This window comes from Plodia interpunctella, chromosome 20, assembly GCF_027563975.2.
Source record: "Plodia interpunctella isolate USDA-ARS_2022_Savannah chromosome 20, ilPloInte3.2, whole genome shotgun sequence".
NCBI classification, from domain to species: domain Eukaryota; kingdom Metazoa; phylum Arthropoda; class Insecta; order Lepidoptera; family Pyralidae; genus Plodia; species Plodia interpunctella.
Window position 1 is genome coordinate 6,396,581 of NC_071313.1, and position 21,216 is coordinate 6,417,796.

The window sequence follows — 21,216 nt, forward strand, 5'->3', positions numbered from 1 at the left end:
TAATCACACTAATATTATTTATAGCGTAAGTTTGAATGTGAAATGAATGTTAATGATACTCCATCACGCTAATTCTTCTGAGCGGAGGATACGACAGAATTTAGTATACGGGTAGAATTATACCGAAATTCCTACAGGTGCGAAGCCCGGGGACACAGCTAGTTTTGACAAAATTTAAAATACAATAATTGGATACAATCATTATCCACTGCATGACCACTGCATCAAATTGTCCATTTCACCAAAATGTTCGATCAATATGAACAAATAAGTGTTCAGTTTTTATAAAATAACTTGTTTTACACAATAGTTTCATTAAACAATCTACGAAAGACATAAACGTAGTCGCTGAGTCGGCGACTTCGCGCGACGTAAACTTTTTTATAGCCATGTCGTCATAATCCGGAATATACCAAGTGGGTCTGTGACACTTACATCGACGAGAGCTCACTTGGAGCTGTGCCAAACGGTGTGAAGAGACGACTTCAGATTTTATGTTTACAATTTTTTATTTTGGCGTATCAATTTCTAGTACCGTTAGCGTTTTTTTTGCGGATAAAAATGACATTTATCCAAGACTATCCCGTTCCGGCTTCGCTCGGATAAAACCATAAATTATGCCCCTAAACGTGCATCTTGAATCAAAATCCGTTGCCTAGTTTGAAGATCTAAACATAGGTACATACGGACAGACAGCGGGAAACGAGTTTTGTTTTATACTATGTAGTGATAAGTAAGTAGGGGAGCGAGGGGCTAGTTGTAACAATTTAAAAAAAAAACGATATATCTTGAAATGTATTGGTTAAATTATCACTAACTACATTTTGATTGATACTCTAATCATTCTTCTATAAGGTCTAAACGAAAAAATATCAAATTTATAAGTCATTCTTTCAAAATTTTGATTTTTGTAAAAAATGGGAAGTGTTACAACTAACCCCAAGCACGGGGTAAGTTGTAACACTTCCCATTTTTTAGTTAGCTATTGGGGCATGTTGTAACAAGAATAAAACACTTCATTTAATTTTAAATTTTTACTCATTAACGAGTATTCTTTTCACATTTTGATTTATTTTCAACAAATAATTAAGTAATTAACAAAAATAACAAAATACTTCTGTAAATAGTTTCTTCTACTAAATAATTAACTGAAATACACTTTTCTATAAGTAATCAACAAACTTAAGCTTTTAGTTTTTAACTATTAATAATGTTTTGTACTTAAATACTACCGTAGGTACTTATACGTCTACTTGGCACGTCAAAATCACAGTAAGTTTGATTAAAATAATGCAAGTTAAAACCCCAATTTAAGTCTTCTACCTAATTATCTCTTAGTTCTACATCTTATAATGATCAGCCTTTTAATAACCCTCTTAATCAAAGAATTTAGTCATCATCTGAGTTACAGTTAATACAAACAAAAGAAAAAGTATTTCCTCCGACACATCCTACATGTGCCCACATCTTACATACTGTACATTGTACCCAATTACCTTTTGACTGACTATATTCTTCGCTGCAAACTAGACAATACCACTCTTCAGATTCTGAATCCGAATCTGAAGAACCCGAACTTAAAACCCTTTTCTTAACTCTTTCTATTTCATCCTTATTTTTTGCAGATTTTTTACCTTTGCTTTTGCCTTTTTGTTTTCCTTTACCCTTTTCTTTACCTTTATCGTCTTTTTTCTGCTTTTTCTTCATCTTTTCTTCATATTCCATTCTCAAAGCTTCTTTTTCTGGTGTGTCTGTCAAAACAGCGGACTTTCTCTTGCGCCTGGTATTCATATTCGTTTTCCTGGGTGGTGCCTTTGGTAATGGTCTAATCTTAGTTGGGGAAAATTGGTTTAGACCAGAGCAACTCGGAGTTGGTTGGTTTGCAGTTTCAATGTGACGTATTATTTCAGACGTGCTGATATCTAATTCAGGAACCGAATCTAACAGTTCTGGGTGTTCGAGATTCAACGATAAATTTTCACTCACATTTATAGCATTTTCTGATTGTTCAGTAGGAGCTGGACGATCAGTGACAAAAGAAGGCGCAAAGTCACTATCTTGGAAAATATCAACATTCAAAGGCCAAACACCGGAAGCTTTAAAACCACTCATAATATTTGCAGGGTTCAAGGCAAGTGGTAACGACTCCTTCACTATACCTGGGATGTCATATATTGTCATGGTTTTCCCGGGATTATTATGCATCCATGCTGTCTGTGCCCTATTCACGTAATTTTTAAAAGGGCCATAGACTCCGACGTCCATAGGTTGTAAATTGTGGGAGCAATGAGGGGGAAAGGATAACATGACGACATTGTTTTCTTTGGCTTTTTCAACAATTGCAATATTCACATGTGAGCAATGATTATCGAGTAGTAATAGAACTGGCTCTTCCTTAGTGGGTTTCGCGTGTTTGATAAAATGGTCCATAAAAACTAAAAATTCTTTCTCTGTCATCCACCCAGAAGAATTTCCAGCTCCGATGCAATCTGGAGGTCCACCTCGTATAAACATCTCAGAGTATTTAAGCCTTGGAAAAATGAACATCGGCGGAATAAAATTACCTGCAGCGTTAGCGGCACAGGCAAGTGTTACCAGTGTTCCTCTCTCAGCTGATGTGATAGCGCCAACTTGTTTTTGTCCTCGTGCAGCAACAATTTTTTTAGGTTTTTGAACGGTTGTGACCCCGGTTTCGTCTATGTTCCATATTCGAGAAGCGCTAAATTGATTTTTCTCTAGAAGGCGTTTATATACTTCAAAAAAAGAAGCAACGTTAGTCTTATTAAATGATGTTGCTCGGCTCATTGATGTTGCTTCTGGAGTCCTTAAAGATAGATGAGGATTTCTGCGCATAAAATTTTGGAACCAGTCCGGACCAGCACTGTTATTTTTTTTCCAAGAACTGGGAGTATTTTTAGCATTAAGATGTACAGCACACTGGTAAGCTAGTTTTCTTATTTCCGTAGGAAGTAATCCAAAATATATTTCAGCGCACTTGAGGATATATGAAGACAATTTACATTCTTCTTCTCCACTGAATACTTGTCTACAACTGACATAACCAACTTTTGGATTTTCATTATTCTTCTTTTTTTTAATGTATCTGTAAAGAGATACGTGACATAGACCGAAATCCTTACTCGCCTGCCGAAGACTACACTCGTTTTCTGCAACTGCAGCGGCAGCTAACTCATATACGTCCTGACTTTGTGTTGCACGCTCTGTTTTTCTTTTATACTCCCTCATTCTAAAAAAAAGTTATATTAAATTACATTAATTTATAAATAACATACATCAGCATACATAACAATACAAATTACATTATAAATAACACGACAATATATTATATAACAATATATACTACATTAAAAAAAATACAATATAGGGGCAAGTTGTAACATGTTACAACTTGCCCCAAGATTTTGTTACAACTAACCCCAAGGCATAGTTTTTAATATTTATTACTTTCACTATTAAATCAACTTAGAAATCTCGAAAATCGCTACATCACATCATGTATGCATAAATTATAACACAAAATCAAGTACAGAAAACTCCAATTAGTTGATAGTAATAAACTCAACCAAAAAATTACGAACGTAAAATAATATGTTACCTGCCGACAAAGGAACGCTTTCGCACACCCACTCATTGCGCCTCCTGGCGGGACACTGACTGTGATGACGTGATGCGGGGGGTTATAACGACCATATTGAGTCAAAAAAATACGTTAATAAAGTTTAAATTCCTAGTGAAAAATCACTGTTACTACTTACCCCTGTTACAACTAGCCCCTCGCTCCCCTACCTACTTGACTCTCTGGAATGAAAAATGACAAAACAACAAGAGCTGTTTTAAAAATCACAAAAACTTCTACACAGCTCGCTTTTATATAATAATAAATTAAGTTTGTAATAAAAGGGAAGTCTTCACTTCAAGAATAGAATAGAAAGGGTCATTCTGATGTCTGGTCTGGAGTGTCCAACGTGTCTCTCAGACCGAGAAAACTTGAGGCAGAGTGCGTTGTAAACAACTAATACAGCATTTTTTTGTCCATCTGATATTGTTCTTTCTGTATAGAAATTCGAAGTGCACATTGAAAGAATCTTTACAAAATTATGTTAAATTATTAATGTAGGGTATATTTATATTTGTACGTTCATTATTGAATAAACCAGTCAGTCAGTAACCGCCATCTTTCATTGACGTTTCAATTAAATTAATTTAATAATTTTGTAAATTTTATTACGAGCATCCGGCTCGATTTATTCTTATCTGAATATTTTGTATTATATATGACAATTGTCAGATTGTTTATGTATCGTCAATACAAATTTGAATGATCCCCAAAAAGGTTTTGAATTAGATAATTTAGTATCTAGACTCTTACGCGTTAAAATTAAATCATTTTGAGTAGACGTCCCAAACCTAATAGAAGTAAATTTTAATACAGTGTGTAGTAATTTAATACAGTAGGTATGCGACTACTTGCCACTAGATGTCGGTAGATAGTTGCAAAAGTCATGTCAGATGCTTTTAGGCGACTTGAGTAAAATCTGACACCAGTGTTAGCGATAACAATTAACACACTCGAAAAGAAAGAAAGAAGAATACAGTTTAGAATATCGGGTATATATTTTAAAATGGCTGCCAACATGGCGTCGTTACTTTTTGCCCACTTGGTGCCATGAGTGTCCCCGCTACATTATTCAATGGTAGGTTGGCGCCGCGCCAGCTGTGCGCACCTAAAACCTTTCAATACGACTGGAAAAAGAAGTTGTGACAGGTGCTTTATACCTTGTACGTGTAGAATAAAATGTTAGAGAGATGTCTTATTGTCCAACTCAACGAACTAAAATATGTCCAACTAGAGATGTGTTTCATCTACTACCAACAACTATAGATAAATTTTACCAATAAGCACACTACACACTGATAGTGGCCTGGCAACTCTCGGCTCTGTCTACCCCGTAACAGCCTTACATTCCCTTAATGTGCACAAAGATTTGCCGCGAAAATTGGCTACGTAAACTATTTATAGTAGTTTTAAGATGAGGAGCGCGTATGAGATCATCGGCATCACTATATTTGTAGAAATGCGTTTGAGAAGACAGTTTTGCTGTATCATCAATAATATCTTCGCTCGTTATTTCAATGTAGTCTTTTACTAAGTCGCTAAAGTTTCAGCTGTCATTTGGGTAACGACCTTCAAATTTCTCAATATTTACCTGTCTTTCTTGTCTTCCCATGTTTCTGTCTTTTTGCTTGCTTTGCCCTATTTAAATGTCTCCACCCAACTGATCGATACAGTTTTTTTCAAAAAAATCTAAAATATTCCAATTCACCATTTAGTTACACTGTTTGCGTCAGGTTCTAGTGCCAATAAAATACTAATCACTACAAATATTTTAATTAATGAAAATACAGTATCCGGGTTATTAATGCGGCAGTTTGTCGCTAATGTCGTAATGTTTGCTATAAAACTAAAAAGACTAGGCATGTAAGTTTAATGTTAATAGTTGTAGAGATATCGTAGCACAAAAATGCGGATACATACGCACTATCAGCGCAAACAGACTATAATCTCACGGCAAATATAAAATGACGTCACACCAGTTAGGATTTAGTGCGTGAATTGTGGTCTGATATTTCATATTACAAAGCCACTAAAATAATAACACACTAGTCGATTATTGTATTAAAAACATAGTGCATTCCGTTTCCCATGGAATTAAGATAAATAGTTTCAGGATATTGTTGTGCGCACCTCAAGCTACCAGGCAGAGAGTTATATGCAGCGGCAATAGCGGTGAAGTTGCAATGATTTTGGATAGCTTAATGTGCTGTTGACTGTACATAAGTCATATAAAGTCAACGGAAAATTGTTATCGCTCTGGTACCTGTCTAATCTTGATATTGACGGCAGCGTGATGCACCAATCTTATCTATTACGTGCAACGGCTTTAAGATTGATCCAACGATATAGATTGTAGATCATGATTTGTTCTGGAAGTAGGTATATACTTTAATTTTATTACGTGTTAGTTGCGTTATATTTACCGGACGTATAATGAGAGCTAAACCTTTGAAGCCAAGTGTTTCTTTAGCAGTTTATCCTTTATCCTTAGCCGTTGAGCGTCGAAGGCCAGGGTCTGCTTGCCTACTTTTTCGTCTACACTTCGCGCGGTCGTCGGCATCCCTAGTTGTTAGACCATTGACACGCATATCATTTGCTATTTCTATCAGGGCCAGGCATTAGCGCCATAGCCCTTACATAATTTACCAGCCATGGGACACCATAGGCTAATAATTAAAAAATCTAATGGCTTCTCTAAATTAAAGTCTTTATTTGGGAAAACTTAAACTCTAACTACACTAAATACTACTACTACTAAACTAAACTATTACTAAAACTGAATTCCCAGTTGCATTCGGGGCTGTGATGCCGCGAAGGCCGGTGTCAATTAAAAAATAAACCCTAAAGTTTTGAAGATTCGGCTGTAATATACAAATCCTTGAGCATACATTTTATTTTCTGTTAATATTAAAACCGTTTGATCAAACGCAAATACAGACAGGCTATTGCATTTTCCAGTAAATTCCGACCAATATTAGTACAGTCGACTTGTCACATAGTGGAAACTGACACTTCGTTCGTTGGAAATACTTTGTGATAATTCTCTCGTATTCACACTTTGATGCAGACTAGCGTTGAAAATTATATTTAAATTACTTTATCTTTCACTCCGACAAAGTTATACCTATCACATCGCGCTTATAAAAGCAAATGTTTTAGTATTCATTCATTTAGCTTACAGCATTATAAACCAAAGCTCTGAACCATAAAACAGACCTTCCGAAACGTTAGGACCAAGATGCATTATACCTAACTCCTAATACTTTTCTATATAGGTTGCCCTATGGACAAATCACACAGATTGAGTTAGCCCCAAAGTAAGTTCGAAACCTGTGTTATGGGATACTAACTCAACGATGTCATATACATAATTATATAGATAATTATCCAAGACCCAGGTCAATCGACCTGGGATCGAACCAGAGACCTCCAGTATAGCGGCATGATAACCATTAGGCTACGGAGGAGGTCGACAAAATTACTAATCTGTTCAGAGCCTAGAGATCGCAATGTCTGTAGACAATATGTTATATTGACGATGTCATAATATGTCTGGTGATAAAACAATCGAAAGTCAAGCGAAAGCGAACCACCATAATTAACAGCAGAATAAAACGTGCGCTATCACCCGTCATGCGAACTGCTAACGTGTGCTTATGCAACGATGCACAATTCCGCAGTTGCGTCGCACGCGACGCGCGTACGTGATGCTGCATGCGTTGAGTATATTAGTATGCGTATCTAGGATAAATGGAAATGGTAGTGTTTAAAGCCAAAGCATCTCAGATTCGAATCCTACTCGTGCCATATGAGTTTGTACGTCTACTTTAATGGACAACATCCAATTTGTAACAGAATAAGTTATTTAACAGTCTCCCACATAGTAGTCACCACTTTATGTGGCGTATCTTCCAGGTTGGGTTCTTCCAAATTCAGTTATTTCAAGAGTAGTAAGTCCTTTAGTATCAGATGCCAAGTCAGCCATTTTTAATACTTTATCGCTCCGTTACGATACCTCCGCTTCGAGTAAACTTGAAGATATTTGGTTTGGATACTGTCGAACGGAGTTATGGATATGCTGTCTTTGTGACTATAAATAGGAGAAGTATTGAAGACTGCGCCCGCGTGGATTAACCACGGGGACAGTTTCTTTTCAGAATTAATGGTAATTACCCTTTGTCCTTCTCCGTAATCTTAAATGTATGCATTTCTTTTAACTACAAATGTATTTCACGTCGGAATGGAGAATTGGACTGAGGTGGTTTTTGGAGAGGCGAAATGGCAGCAGAAACTGGAAAAACTGGGCGTAAATCGTAAAACCTACCAACTTGTACCAACTGTTGGGTTTGCGCCTGCCTTTTTGGGAAGAAACTGAGAAATTACTAGGCGTAAACCTTCAAGGGAGAAGTGACATACGTTGTGCCTACTTTATGCCGCGGGCGCAGCCGAAGTCATCGACTAGGGTAGTATAAACTTAAACAATAAATATATTGATTGATTGAAACATATAAAAGTGTTAGGGTTATACAGAAAGGCATGCAGGACAAGAATGTGAAGCATGTCTTCCTTTTCTATGAAAAACGTGCATACCCTTCTGTTTCTCCTTATCCAGAAGTTCATTAATATATATATTAAGATCACGAAATACCGTAATTACAATTCCATTAAACACACCCCGTGTAACCGACATGTAGTCGTGTAGATAACTACTTCATTTATCAAAGTTGGTAGCGATATACATTAGCTTAGTAAGAGATAACTTGGGTAATCCGGCGGGGATTAGACAAAGCAGGTCTAGGTCGATATGACGCGATCAATAGTCACACCACACACCTCTGATTCGTATACCTATGTTGTATTTTTTTATATCTAAAACCGTTGTTAAGCTTTGGAGCCAAGGATCAGCCTTCCTCAGTTAGCCTGATCTTTGGCATCCTTAGTAGTAGGGCCCTTATGCATTTGGTTCATCGTCTGAACGTAAGCCGTTAGTTCCGGCTGTATTTGCAGTCGTTTTCGACATTGGGTTCGTTAAGGAAGTTTGTGGCACACCCTCAAATCAAATAATGTTTGTTATGGATCAGTTCTTTTTCTAGCTTTTAGCATTTGTTTGTAATATCTTTATTGCACAAAGAATACATGTTAAAAGTAACATGCATATCTAGAAAGTAAATATGCAATGTAGGTAACACTCCACACGCAAAAGCTTCCCCCAATTTCTTCTATCGAAAAAGAGGAAGGCCAAAAATAATATGGTCAAATGACAATAAACCATTTGGTAAAAAACCTTATAATTATAAGTTTATGAAGTTGTTATTGGATTTTAAAATTGATAAATGTCTCTCTTTTTGTTCCCAGTCAATGATTCAGCTGAAAGAGCGCAAAGAAATGGATGAGGCGTTCAAAAAGGCGCAGAAGCCATGGGCCAAACTCCTACAGAAAGTGGAGAGGACGCGGTTGGAGTACCACACGGCCTGTAAGCAGGAGAGAACAGCGCAGAACCAGGAGAGGAACGCCAGTGGGGACAGTTCGCTGAGTCCTGACCAGGTCAGTGGAATTGTAGCCCTAATGCTCCTAATTGTAGCTCATAAAGCCCAAACTCCTGCAGGAGGAGTGGAAAGGAGACATACTATAGACGGAGGTGCTTTGCTTACCAATCAATAATTTGAAGCGAAGATTAAAGTTTCAATTTTCACGAATACGATAGTGGCGCAGAAATAGTTTTATGACATTAATTTTAAATGCATGCATTGTTAAACTTTAAGTGAAATTTTTAACAATCGAAACTATGTTAATGCCTCTAGTCTAGGAACATTATGAAAATGAGACACAACAATCAATTTGTCATAAAAATGGATTGGGTGGGGTAAGTTAACTTTGGAATGGAACTTACAAATATGTGACGAAATGACATTAAACTCCTTAAAAAGTGTACAGTACACGTCTTATTTTAAATTCCTATTTGATTCCAAATCAGTTTTTTGATAATACATGTTGATATTATTTAATTCAGATTCTTCTGCCATCTACTTTCGCACCATTTCATCCAACAGGAAATCGTTGTTATCACAGCGTGTTTACGATCCCAATTTGCAATAGCATTCAAGGATTGTTAAACCCTAAATCCCTCGCATTTGTTCGCGTCCAATGGATCGGAACGTCTATACGTTTATAAGGCTATATAGACTTAAAACCGTCCGGCCGGAAACTTTTATACGACCTGAATACGGCGCGAGTCGTTATAAAGGCGACGCTTAATTATTTCCTATTCACAGAGCAATTATACGATTAAAAGTTAAATTGAACTTTTTGTATGATACTTTTATTGTACGCTCATGTTTTTTTTCTTTATTTATGGACCTATACACTGCTGTGTTTCAAGCCTGGGGGTCCTATATAAAAATGGTTGCCTGTAAAGTCGGTTTTACGGGCGAAGATTTTACGTGACAACGTCTTTTTACGCGCGCGGCAGACCGATCATAGTTGAGTGGGAGAGAGACGCAAGGCATTCGGCGGGCCTCTCTCTCGTTCGGTGACTCATCGTAACGTTACCGGGCGTTACACTTTTTCATAAGTGACTCTCAGCCGCAACCTAATTTAAGACGTTGTCACGTCAAAATCAAACGTTACATCAGCAACTATCGGCCGTAAACATGTAAACAGTCTAATAAAAACAACCTCGGCTGTTTTCGCGGTTTTTTGACGTGCTTTGCTTAGGTAGATTCAATGTGAGCTTTACGCAGAGAAAAACAACTAGACAATGTACCTATATCGGTTTATTGTCTTACAGATTCCGCGTCCCACAATACGGCCAGTTATATGTTCATATATTTGTTTCTTTACATTTGTTTTACGTGCTGACTTTGGGCAATGGACCTATGAAAATCATTTCTCATTACACCTGAATCTCAATGCACCAATAAGCCTGTCTGTATCCTGCTAAACGTTGTCGCGAATCGTAGTTCAGTCTGCCCCGTAAGGGATAAAGACGTGATGCTATTCTATAACTATATTTCTGGTTATATTAAAGTACCGTTTCGCACACCTATTCGGATCACATCTGAAAACCAGTGTATCACCCCTCTGGGTGATATTATGTGTATATTTACCATTACCTTATTTGCTTTCTTCAAATTCTCTCTAACAAACATACGTTTTATGTATCTGTTGTATTAAGTAATTGATTGATATCTGTTTTTCCGCCTCAGACTACATGAAAGTTACACTAAATACAAGTCTACAAGAGTAAAAGTTGTAAACCGTAGGTATCAGAAACTTGGCTAGTTGGTGAAACAATAAAACTTGTACATACAGAGATCCCTCGGGTGGAGCCCCTAATCTGGTGGGCTGGAGATAACCTAATTCTGGTCGGGAATTTATCAACGACTAAGTCAATTACCTCAGGGTGGCAACCCCGTGTGCGAAGGTAGGGGGTGTGGTTATTTTAACTACTTATACCTTCATATTGCGCCTACACACCTGTTTTAAGGTAGGAAAAAATATTCCAGGAAAAAAATATTCACAATTTGATGTAGGCGAGCTTACTACTGCTTTACAATATTGTATAGCCGGCTGAAATTTCCACGAGAATGGTAAAAACGGTATTTCATGCGTGTATGACGGCGCGAGCTTAGCTACAAAACTAATAAATATGTACTAATATTAAAAGTATATAGATGTGAAAGATGAAATCAAATAGAAGCGTGTAAAAATAAACAGTATCTGTAAAACCTCTTGGGAAATTCTCTAGCTAATTTCCTATTCAGAAACGGGAGATTAGCTTTTCAAACCTGATTCCCGTTCTCTTAAATATAAACCTTTGATCCGAGTCTTCGTAAAACATAAACATAATTCCAAGAATTATATTATTTTTACGCGTAAAATCTTTGCGCTCTCTCTTTCTTGCTTCTTACGTGAAGGCATGGAAGTGTGTAACCAGTAGGGGTCCGCGATAAACAAGCTAATGAATTTGATTTTGTTTTGATCAATGTTTTTTTATTCATTCTACTTCTAACAGAAAGACCAAAACTTACATTTAACATGATAATATCCTCTTCAATGTACAATTATGTTATCATTATCACGCGTATCAACGCGTATCATCTATCTACTGATTGACGACAGAGGGGCACAATACTAATCCGAATTCCAGCTGTCATCGAAATTATTACCAAAATTATCAATTATTTCTTATTCCGAAATGGGAGATTGACTTTGCAAACCTGATTCCCATTTTTTATACTTAAATTTTTTTAGAACCTTCGTTCCCTTCACTTACCTTTATACTCTTTGTGCCTCCTTCATTTACAAAACACCGACTAAGGATCAAACTCGCCCAATCCATCGGTATCGATATCATACTAATATTAAATGAGAAAATGTGTTACTCTTTCACGCAAACTCTACTTGGACTTATACGAAATTTGGTTGGGTAGAATATAACCTAGTAACATCACACCGTGATTGGCTGATTGTGACGCGCGACGAGCAATACTACTCCAATGTGACTGTTTGGCTGCGTCTCACTGCGAAAATTTCGATATTAAAAGTGAATTGCAAAGCAGCACTACTGCGGACTTTATAAATATATTTTTCGGATGTTTTGAGGCTTTTCTCATCGTGATATCGACACCTACGCTATGTAAAGTGGTCATGTGTGATTCTATAAGATGGGCGGATGATATGGTCAAAAACGTATGCCATATATGATAAAGGTTTAACTCCCTTGGTGACGAATCAGCACCTAATATTACTATTTTACATACAGAAAGCTAAATATGGGATATCCATGCTATTCAAATCTATGCAATAATAATTTATGTAAAAGTGTTTGTTTATCCTTCTTTAACGTCGAAATGGAGCATTGAATTGAGGTGATTTTTGTATGGACATGGTCCAAGAGTTGGAAAGTGAACGCTACTTTTTACCGCAAGCATCTAATTTTATAGTTAAACATTTTTTATTGTATTGTACGCAAACGGGCGACTGAATTTTGAACGGTTGCTATATTTTGCACTAAAGATGGATGAATTAGTCGATGACAGCACATTCCTCGTTTTAGGTATGAAAGTGTCTGATGACGTAGCTCGGAATTCGGGTCGGACTGAGAACGTTCCGCTTCTGAATCATCGAATTCCAACAGTATCGTCCGAAGCTCCTGAATCTAGTATAATACATACACAGTATTGTCTTGTACTTGATGAGGGAGATAAATCTCCTACATGATTTTTTATGCTAATGATAAGATTACAAGGTTTGAGAGTCTTAGGTGAGGTTAAGTAAGTAAAACGCTTTAGTACACTAGAAACAACGCAATTTAAACAATGGGACAACTAGAAAGATGCTTAATACCGCTTGTGCAATGTACTTACTTAATACATAAATATGGAGAAATCACACAGATTGAGCTAGCCTAGTTTATAACAAATACATATAAACATCCAAGACCCGGGCCAATCAGAAAAAGATCATTTTCCATTATGACTCGACCGGGGACCCGGGACCTCTCGGCTCAGAGGCAAGCACTTTGCCACTGCGCCACTGAGGTCGTCCAGGCTACTTTGAGGATATCTCAAATTTATGGTGATTAATTTTAGCCCTGTCAATTCTCTGCTATTTTACGGTTACTAATATGGGAATGTGATAAGCTGGTTCGTAGAGTACAAAGTGGACTATCAATTTATCATGTAGATATGTATTTCTTATCCCAATGTTCTCATTGGAGCAAAGCCCAGGGGCATAGTTAGTATTTTCATGTTCCAGTTTAGTCTCGATTATATATTTACTTGAGAAGTCGACGTGAAAATGTTATTTATACGATATTGATTCTCGAGTTTGAATTAAATATTTATGGCTAGAAAATTGTAGGTTTGAAGTCTAGTAGTTTGTATTAATTGTAGGCTTGTTTGTTTAAAGGAAGTTAATAAAAATAATTTTGTTATAGTTTGGATATTTTTACTTTTTATAAGGTCATCGGGGCAGTATTTCATTTATTTGTTTTCGTTGCATTAGTATTAGTATTCTCCATTATGTTCTGTTCATTCACTGTATCATCTATCCATTTCTTATTCGTGCTTGATCTTTTTGTTAATCCATTTTAAGCCAAACAGTTATAAACATGTATGTGACGTCTCTTTCTTTCTTGACGACTGTTTTATTGCTAACACTAGTGTCTCATTTTGTTCAAGTCTGTCAAACATCCGAGAGTTTAAACTACCGCCGTCTAGATGCAATAGATACATACATATACATACAGTCTAATAGTGCAATGCACGTTGCACATAAAACAAAAGTACATAGACAAACCATATCTAATAATAAAATTAATAACATGAACAAGTTTTGAACATCATTCTCTGTTGAAAACTATTATGTAACAGGGTAGTCTGTTTGGAATTTACATCGTTAATTGGCGGGAACTTTACACCGCCCGAGCACAATGGATCCAAGAAATTTCCAGAATTTTCTGTCGTATTCAGTGAAAATAGCGTTCAAGTTTGGCAATTTCGCTTATGCTTAGGCTTTTCGGAAATAAGCTGATAAGCAACCACAGGTTGCTGGTAACAATAGTTGTGTGATTGATTCATAAAATGATAGATATTGTAAAGAACGTGTATCCTCAGAATAGGACGTTAATAATTCGACATAGTGTAAGTGGGCCGAGTCAAAGAACTTCTCTAAGGATCGATACTATCGCGCCACGCCATACATTTAGTATACCGATCTACGATGTTTGTTTATAACCCAGATTTTGTGGACTATATTCACTAACGCTTAGCGTTGAAGCAAAACCATGACACCTCTTGCCCTGCGCGTACTACCACGTGTACTCTGAAATACCTGTATTATGCTACAGCTAGTGCTGTATCAGTGGCGTCTAATCCTAAGAGCGCCGAGTCAACACGATAAGTATAAGGCGCTGAAAGATTTAGAATCCTAAAAATATGAGTGAAATGTTTCTGCAATTGAGGATTAGGTCTGTCTCTACAAGATTCGATAGTAATTGTATACGCTAATCACGTTATACAAACTTCATCGAAGCAACAACGGTCCGGTTGTATCTTCAAAAATTTTAATGTTTATTTTTCATGCAGACTTTTGGGCTTTGAGGCTTCACAGTCGATAGAGAGTAATTGGGAGCGCGTTATTCAGTTTCGAAATTCAATTAACTTTTCTGGTCAGAAATGGATTAGCTTCATGGATGCTTTTAATGAAGTTGGGATAAGCCGATAATAATTACTTCGCTGTATTTTACCCGCGCATGTACGAGATTATAAGCAGAAACTCGAACAAGGCACGCTATGCAAGTCAGATAGTGAATGAAATCAATTCGGCCCCTAACTTAAAGATGTGAAACAAAACGACCTTATTGTTTCGAATCTGAGGACTCGGATAATCTCCTGTTCCTTTGCCATTGTCACATTAAAACACAATATTATTTCCTTATCTTTAGAATATCTTTGATTACATCTCTATTTTACTATGAATTTTTTCCTAGTCTTTGACGCAATCCAGCTGTATTTTTCGATCCGAAATTGATGGCGCGAGGAGTTTTATTAAGCTTATAGGTACCGACAAATTCACCCAAAATACCTCATAACAATGAAAATATACTTAACGTCAACAAGCGTGCGTTCGCGCATCACGAAGACCCAGCCCTGAGCTCGTGACACCAATGCATCGACAGCCATTGATTCAGACATTAAGTAGCGGCTTTAAATAGCCTGCTGACTACATTACTATTGTATATTTTAATATTTACCGAGTATTCGCACTGGCATACGACGTAGCTTGACTTTGAATATTTTATTAGATTTTCTATGAAAAATAACTTTGATGTATGTCGTGTAAATATGTAAACAGAACGGAATAAGGCGAAGTTATTTATTGCGTCGTTATTAAGCTTAATTGAATGATCAAATAATGGAAACAAATTCAAGATTAGGTTAACATTAAAGTTAGACAACCCACTAGCACTTCTACATAGCTTATACAGAATCCGTTTGCAAATAATAATATTCCTCAAAATTTCCATAATGGAAACTCCTGACAACAGTACACCAACCTACTTAAGTTCTGATTTTAGAGGCTAAAATACCTTCAATATATGAAAGAAAAGATATGTAGACTTTACATAAATCATTATGTAAATAAATAGGCGCAACGCGAAATCCCGAAATAAAACACTTCAACCGTGACGTCACACGTATCTATTCCCGTGGACTACGGAAATACTTTCGTTCGTTTTACCACATGGCTGATTGAATGAAATGTGAGCGCGGATAGGTAATCTATTGTGTGGCTTCACAGGTAAATTTTATAAAAAATAATAGATATTTGAATAATTGAATTAAAGATATTTGAATGATGGAACTAAGATAAAACAGCGCAATCATTGGTCTGATGTAAAAGAATGAAACGCAAATATAAAAAAAGGACAATGATTGGTTGAAGTACTTCAGTGTGATTCAAATAAAAAATATTGTGTAACACCTTGTTTTGTGTAAATTTTCCATGTTATATAAAACCTCGTGTTATTGATGTCAAAACATGAATACACCTTCTCGTGAATCTCTTAGACGTGGGTTGGTAAAGGTATATCAAAATTTCCTTGCAAGTAAATGGCTTGTCTATTTTGGCTAACGAATATTGATTAAGTAACAAATTGAAGGCTTTCATGTATATTAGTTCCGTGATTTGTTAACTTGTTAGTGAACTACCTACATTCTTACTTGTACATGAATAAGTAGACAGACAAGTGGCAAATACTGCTTGGTATACAGATAACGTGTCTTATCCATTAAACAGATGAGAGAACTAAAAGTCGACAAGAAAAACATACCTATCCGACGGAAAAAAATGACGATATATATAGACCGTGGACCGTTTTGAATTGTTAACCAAATTAGAACATGTCAAGCATTTCGATTGCATCCATAGAAAAGACCATGGATTAATGTTATCGCATGTAGGAATTCTAAGAGTTGTTTTAATTTGGAATGAATTGAAATTAGGTGTGGTCATGGTAGAATTTGAATTAAGCGTATGCTAAACTTAATTCAAATAACAAATAACGTACTCATTATCGTTCGTCATTCACAAATTATCATCTCAATCCATGCTCAGACAATCATCAACAAAAACTGTCGACAAACATTACCATTCTAACGAGCGGCAGACCTGTCACGGTTTCTTAGGCCATTGTCTGCTCCTATAATGGCTTCCTTTCTGCTTTGATCTTGTGTATGGTCAGTGGAGTAATGCTCGTGCGTGCCTAATGTTTACACGGATAGTCATGTGTGCTTTATATAGATGATGCAGTCATAAGTTGCTATGCTAAAAGTAAACCATTGCTTTTTGGTTTATAATTTTTATACAATTGGTCTTGACGTATTCTTTTGTGTAGTGTGTATTCGTTGTGTTGATTGAAGATTCGATAGTGAATCTTTTCAGAAGTTACTACATTTAAGAGCCTCGAGTTTGTGGTCATCATATTTCTTCCCTTTCAAATCAGACCTGTGTGGACTTCGTATTTGGTATTGATGGTTGGAACACTTTTACACTTTAAGGTGTTAATATATATATAAATGTTATTATTAATAACATAAAAGCTTTTTATTTCAGATTTGCATCCAAAGTGTTAATAAAACAATTGTAACTTAAAAACGATATTGCTAAACTTATACATTAAGTGATGATTTAATTCGGAAAACTCTGTTTGTGTCAAATAAATTAAAAAAAAAAAAGACTACTATTCCTCCCTTGTCCATTTGTTTAGCCATCTAAAATACACGTAATTAATGTTTGTTTAACCTTCCCATTTGAACGTCTCCTTTGTCCAATTATCCAACAGTCGACGACCTGTCACACATTGTTTCACACATATTATTGTCTAATTGTAAATCCACAATTATAATAATTAACTCAGCGGTACATAACTTTAGCAGCGGTGTCTTATCTCTGGATATTTTGCCTACCTCTCATCTAATTCTACATACTTTATATGAAAGTCGATCATAATCACTTTCTTCACTTTTATTCGTATACGCCTTTTTGTATAATATGTAAGGAAAGGATACGTATGCTTAATAAATGTGGCCCGGCCTCACCTCGAAGAGAATTTCTGGTTTCTGGATAGCCATTCTCGTGAACGTATACATATTCTCTTTTATTTTACTATGAAGTATATTTAAATCGTTTGATGCCAGTTATCTCGCTGCCTTCTGAAAGCTTGTCTTTCAATTTTGCCGGGTTTTATTATAGTTTTCCCGGCTTATTTTCATATATTCGGTTACTTGTAGTAACCAAATAAATAAAGAGTCGTTAATTTCCAACAAAGTTAACATTCAATTAAGCATCACAAATCCCTCTAGCTGACAAAGCAATTGCCGGCTGTTCTTTGTGAATTACTCAACCATTAACCAAACGCCCCTCTAGTTTTGACTGAGGGGGAATATCTGGACCAGTTTTGGAATGAATGGGTCGAAGCAGACCAACTTGACGTCTATTCATATAGTCTCGTTGTCTTATCTCTCTCTCTCTCTCATCTGAGCTTGTTGCTTGCTTGAAAAATATGCCTTTAACCTTTGATGATGTGTTTGATGACGTGATGATGATTAAGATATTATATTTATTCCTTGGTTGCCTAGTATGACACCCACGAGAGAATATGGACCGGTCCTATTGTAGGGCGGGAACCATACGTGGCATTGTTTACTACTAACTTTAACTAATGGTAACTTTTTTCAGTTTTTATAAAACAAAAGCCTTCGCCAAACTATTTTTTGTTTGATTTCGTCCTTGTCAAGTTATCCGCCATTGATATCCTGAAGGTCGGAGGCCTGTCTCACCCTTGTCCTTGGATACGAGGGAACTGCGCAGCTGTGGCCTTTGTCACAGACTATATAGTGTTTGTGAAGAGCAGTAGGCGTGATGGATGAGGTCTAGCTTCCAAGGTCGAATTACAAAAATATTGTTGAATTCGACGTACATATATCTATGTTCGAATAAAACTGGCAGGTTTTGCTACGGTAAAAAAAATGATATAAGGTTTGTACTGAATCTTAAGTTTTTTTTAGTTTGGTAAATCATATCGATCTTCCATATACGTTTTATATCTTGATCCTTGCCATGATTTACTTGTTCCTCTCACAATTCTTCATGTCCATCATTAATGTACATGTATTTCAAATGTACATTAATTAATCTCTCATAGTTCGATAATATTTTCGATAATAAAATTAACAATAGCTTTATTCGATTGAAACAAACTTTTATTCGATACCAAACCATTGAATATCGAAATTGTTCCTAATTGCTAAGCAATCGGCTACGACTACGACTCGTTTCGTCAATCGAATGATTAATCGAGTGTTAGAATTGCGTTCCCTTTTTAACGAGATTCCAATCGCATACAGTCAACAACACAATCGATTCATAACAAATTCATTGCGAATTCACCTTTATCACCGCGGCATAGATGTCCGTATGATTTACAGTTAACTGTACAATCGTGATATCGAGTTTTTTATTAATTGATACTATTTATATCTGTTTTTGACAATTATCAATGGGCTATGATAAATGGAAATAAGAATATTTTATGTTGTTAGTTCAGTTAGGTCGTTAACCTCTAGTAAATAGAATCTATCTAATGCCTCACTCACGTATAGGACTTATCTACATATGTTTTGATCCATATTCTAAAGATCTTCGAAAACTTATGCGTTCAGAACTTTTAGAGGACTGAAAGTAGAAGGGTCCGATTACAGCGGGGGTAGGGAGTGGCCGTACCATACACTAGAACTTTTTATTATACCTACTATGACCAGTCTTGTCATCGTCAGAGTCCATATAGTAACACAATTTATCGTATATGCAAAGGTACAGACATACACACATAAACAATGGTTATTGTTTACTGTAAGTATCGATTGTAATGGAACAATGAGAATTATCACGTTGGATCCTAAAGTGTTGAGTAGCTGAGGTCACAGTACCTCATATAGTGACATTCATAATTTAAACTATACGGTTACTACCAATAGTAGCAATATCATCGAAAAGTAACTTCTGTCGCTGTATTAGGATTTTGCGTCCAAATTGCATTCGGGCCTCTCGAAACCCGGGTAAAAGATAAACCTAAAAATGTACCAGTACCACAATAACGGGGATATTTAAAAGGCTGACAACAATGATGTGATGACCGCTTTTACGATACGACATTTTTTGCATTTCAGATTTTGATTTTGGAATGAAACTATCCAAGTGTCTATAGAGTGGAATAAAACTCATAGAATTACTTTTATAGAGCTATATGCTATGTATACTTTTATAGAGTCATATGCTATGTATAAAGTTATCGTTATTTGAAATTTATAATATGTCTATTTGTCACGAAGTTTTGAATAATTGTATCACTAATTTATGGAAAATGGATAAAAATAGAAGAATTTTTTTTTTTTATCGATACTTCGGACGTTATATCAAGCTAGCCTAAAAACTGTTGAAAAACTCATCTTGGTCGTGTGGACAATCCGTTCGATTGATAAGAGTGTCACGTTTGACGGTATCGCATACCGATAACGTCGCTCTGTGTCGCATTATCATCGGCTGACAGCCTTTCGTAGATCCATTTACTCGAAATCGAACACGTATCGATTCAAATTCAAAATTCGATTCTATTCAATTTAGGATGATATAAATAAATATATTAGGACGAATGACACAGATTGAACTAGCCCCAAAGTAAGTTCGAGACTTGTGTTATGCGATACTAACTCTATATATATATATATATATAACTTACTTTGGGGCTAGTTCAATCTGTGTCATGTTTTCAATGATTATTACATTGTATTACCATTACATCATTTTTACGAGAATTTCCTTATCACGTGTGATAACGTGATATAATCTCACAATCTAATTAAGTTTTGCATGCACCTCTTTCCTTTATGATAGGCTTCGTCGTAATCTAATTTTATAATATCAAGTTTTTTCATTCCAAACTGTCAGTTTTTATAATCGCGTCTGATGCCGGCTCCACACTATCCGCGAACAGTTCGCCAAACTGGCAGATTCGGTATACATTGCTGCATTGCGGTAAATAAAAGCACTCATACGAACTATACAACGTTTTTGCCTACATTATTGCGATAAGTCCACCTTTCGGCTCAATCATACATGTCTTTTAATACCTAGTTTTAGTATATGATTCATACGTAAATATATGGTGCAATAAAGAGTTCATTTATCTATACATAATTGCACGTTTGCTGGGTACGGGAAAACATGTCTCGCTGTCTGGTGTCCCACATAGCGTTGCACGACATTACGTAACATAACACCATACACTTATTGTACCAGTACAGGAGAAAAATATACGGAAAAGCAACAAACACCTTATCTGTCTCGCTTCACATCTAGTATCACTGTCACACAATAAAGTAAAAGGATTTCTTCAAACAGGCAACCTTTACAACTTCAACCTTTACAGGCACTTTTTCACGTCAAATTTTAAATTATACATTATTTCTCAAAGTGCTACAAACTGCTGGCTATTCGGAACGACCACTGCTGAG

General features: G+C 36.1%; 1 protein-coding gene across 13 annotated transcripts in view; it reads left to right on the plus strand.

Annotated features, from left to right (window-relative positions):
• Positions 1-21,216, plus strand: part of Synd (Syndapin) — a 98,890-nt gene that overhangs the window by 54,326 nt on the left and 23,348 nt on the right. For all 13 annotated transcript variants that reach the window (XM_053760807.2, XM_064436604.1, XM_064436603.1 and 10 more), the window contains one exon: positions 8,993-9,181. In XM_053760807.2, coding sequence (XP_053616782.1) covers positions 8,993-9,181 — 189 coding nt within the window. The remainder of the gene's footprint in view (positions 1-8,992; positions 9,182-21,216) is intronic.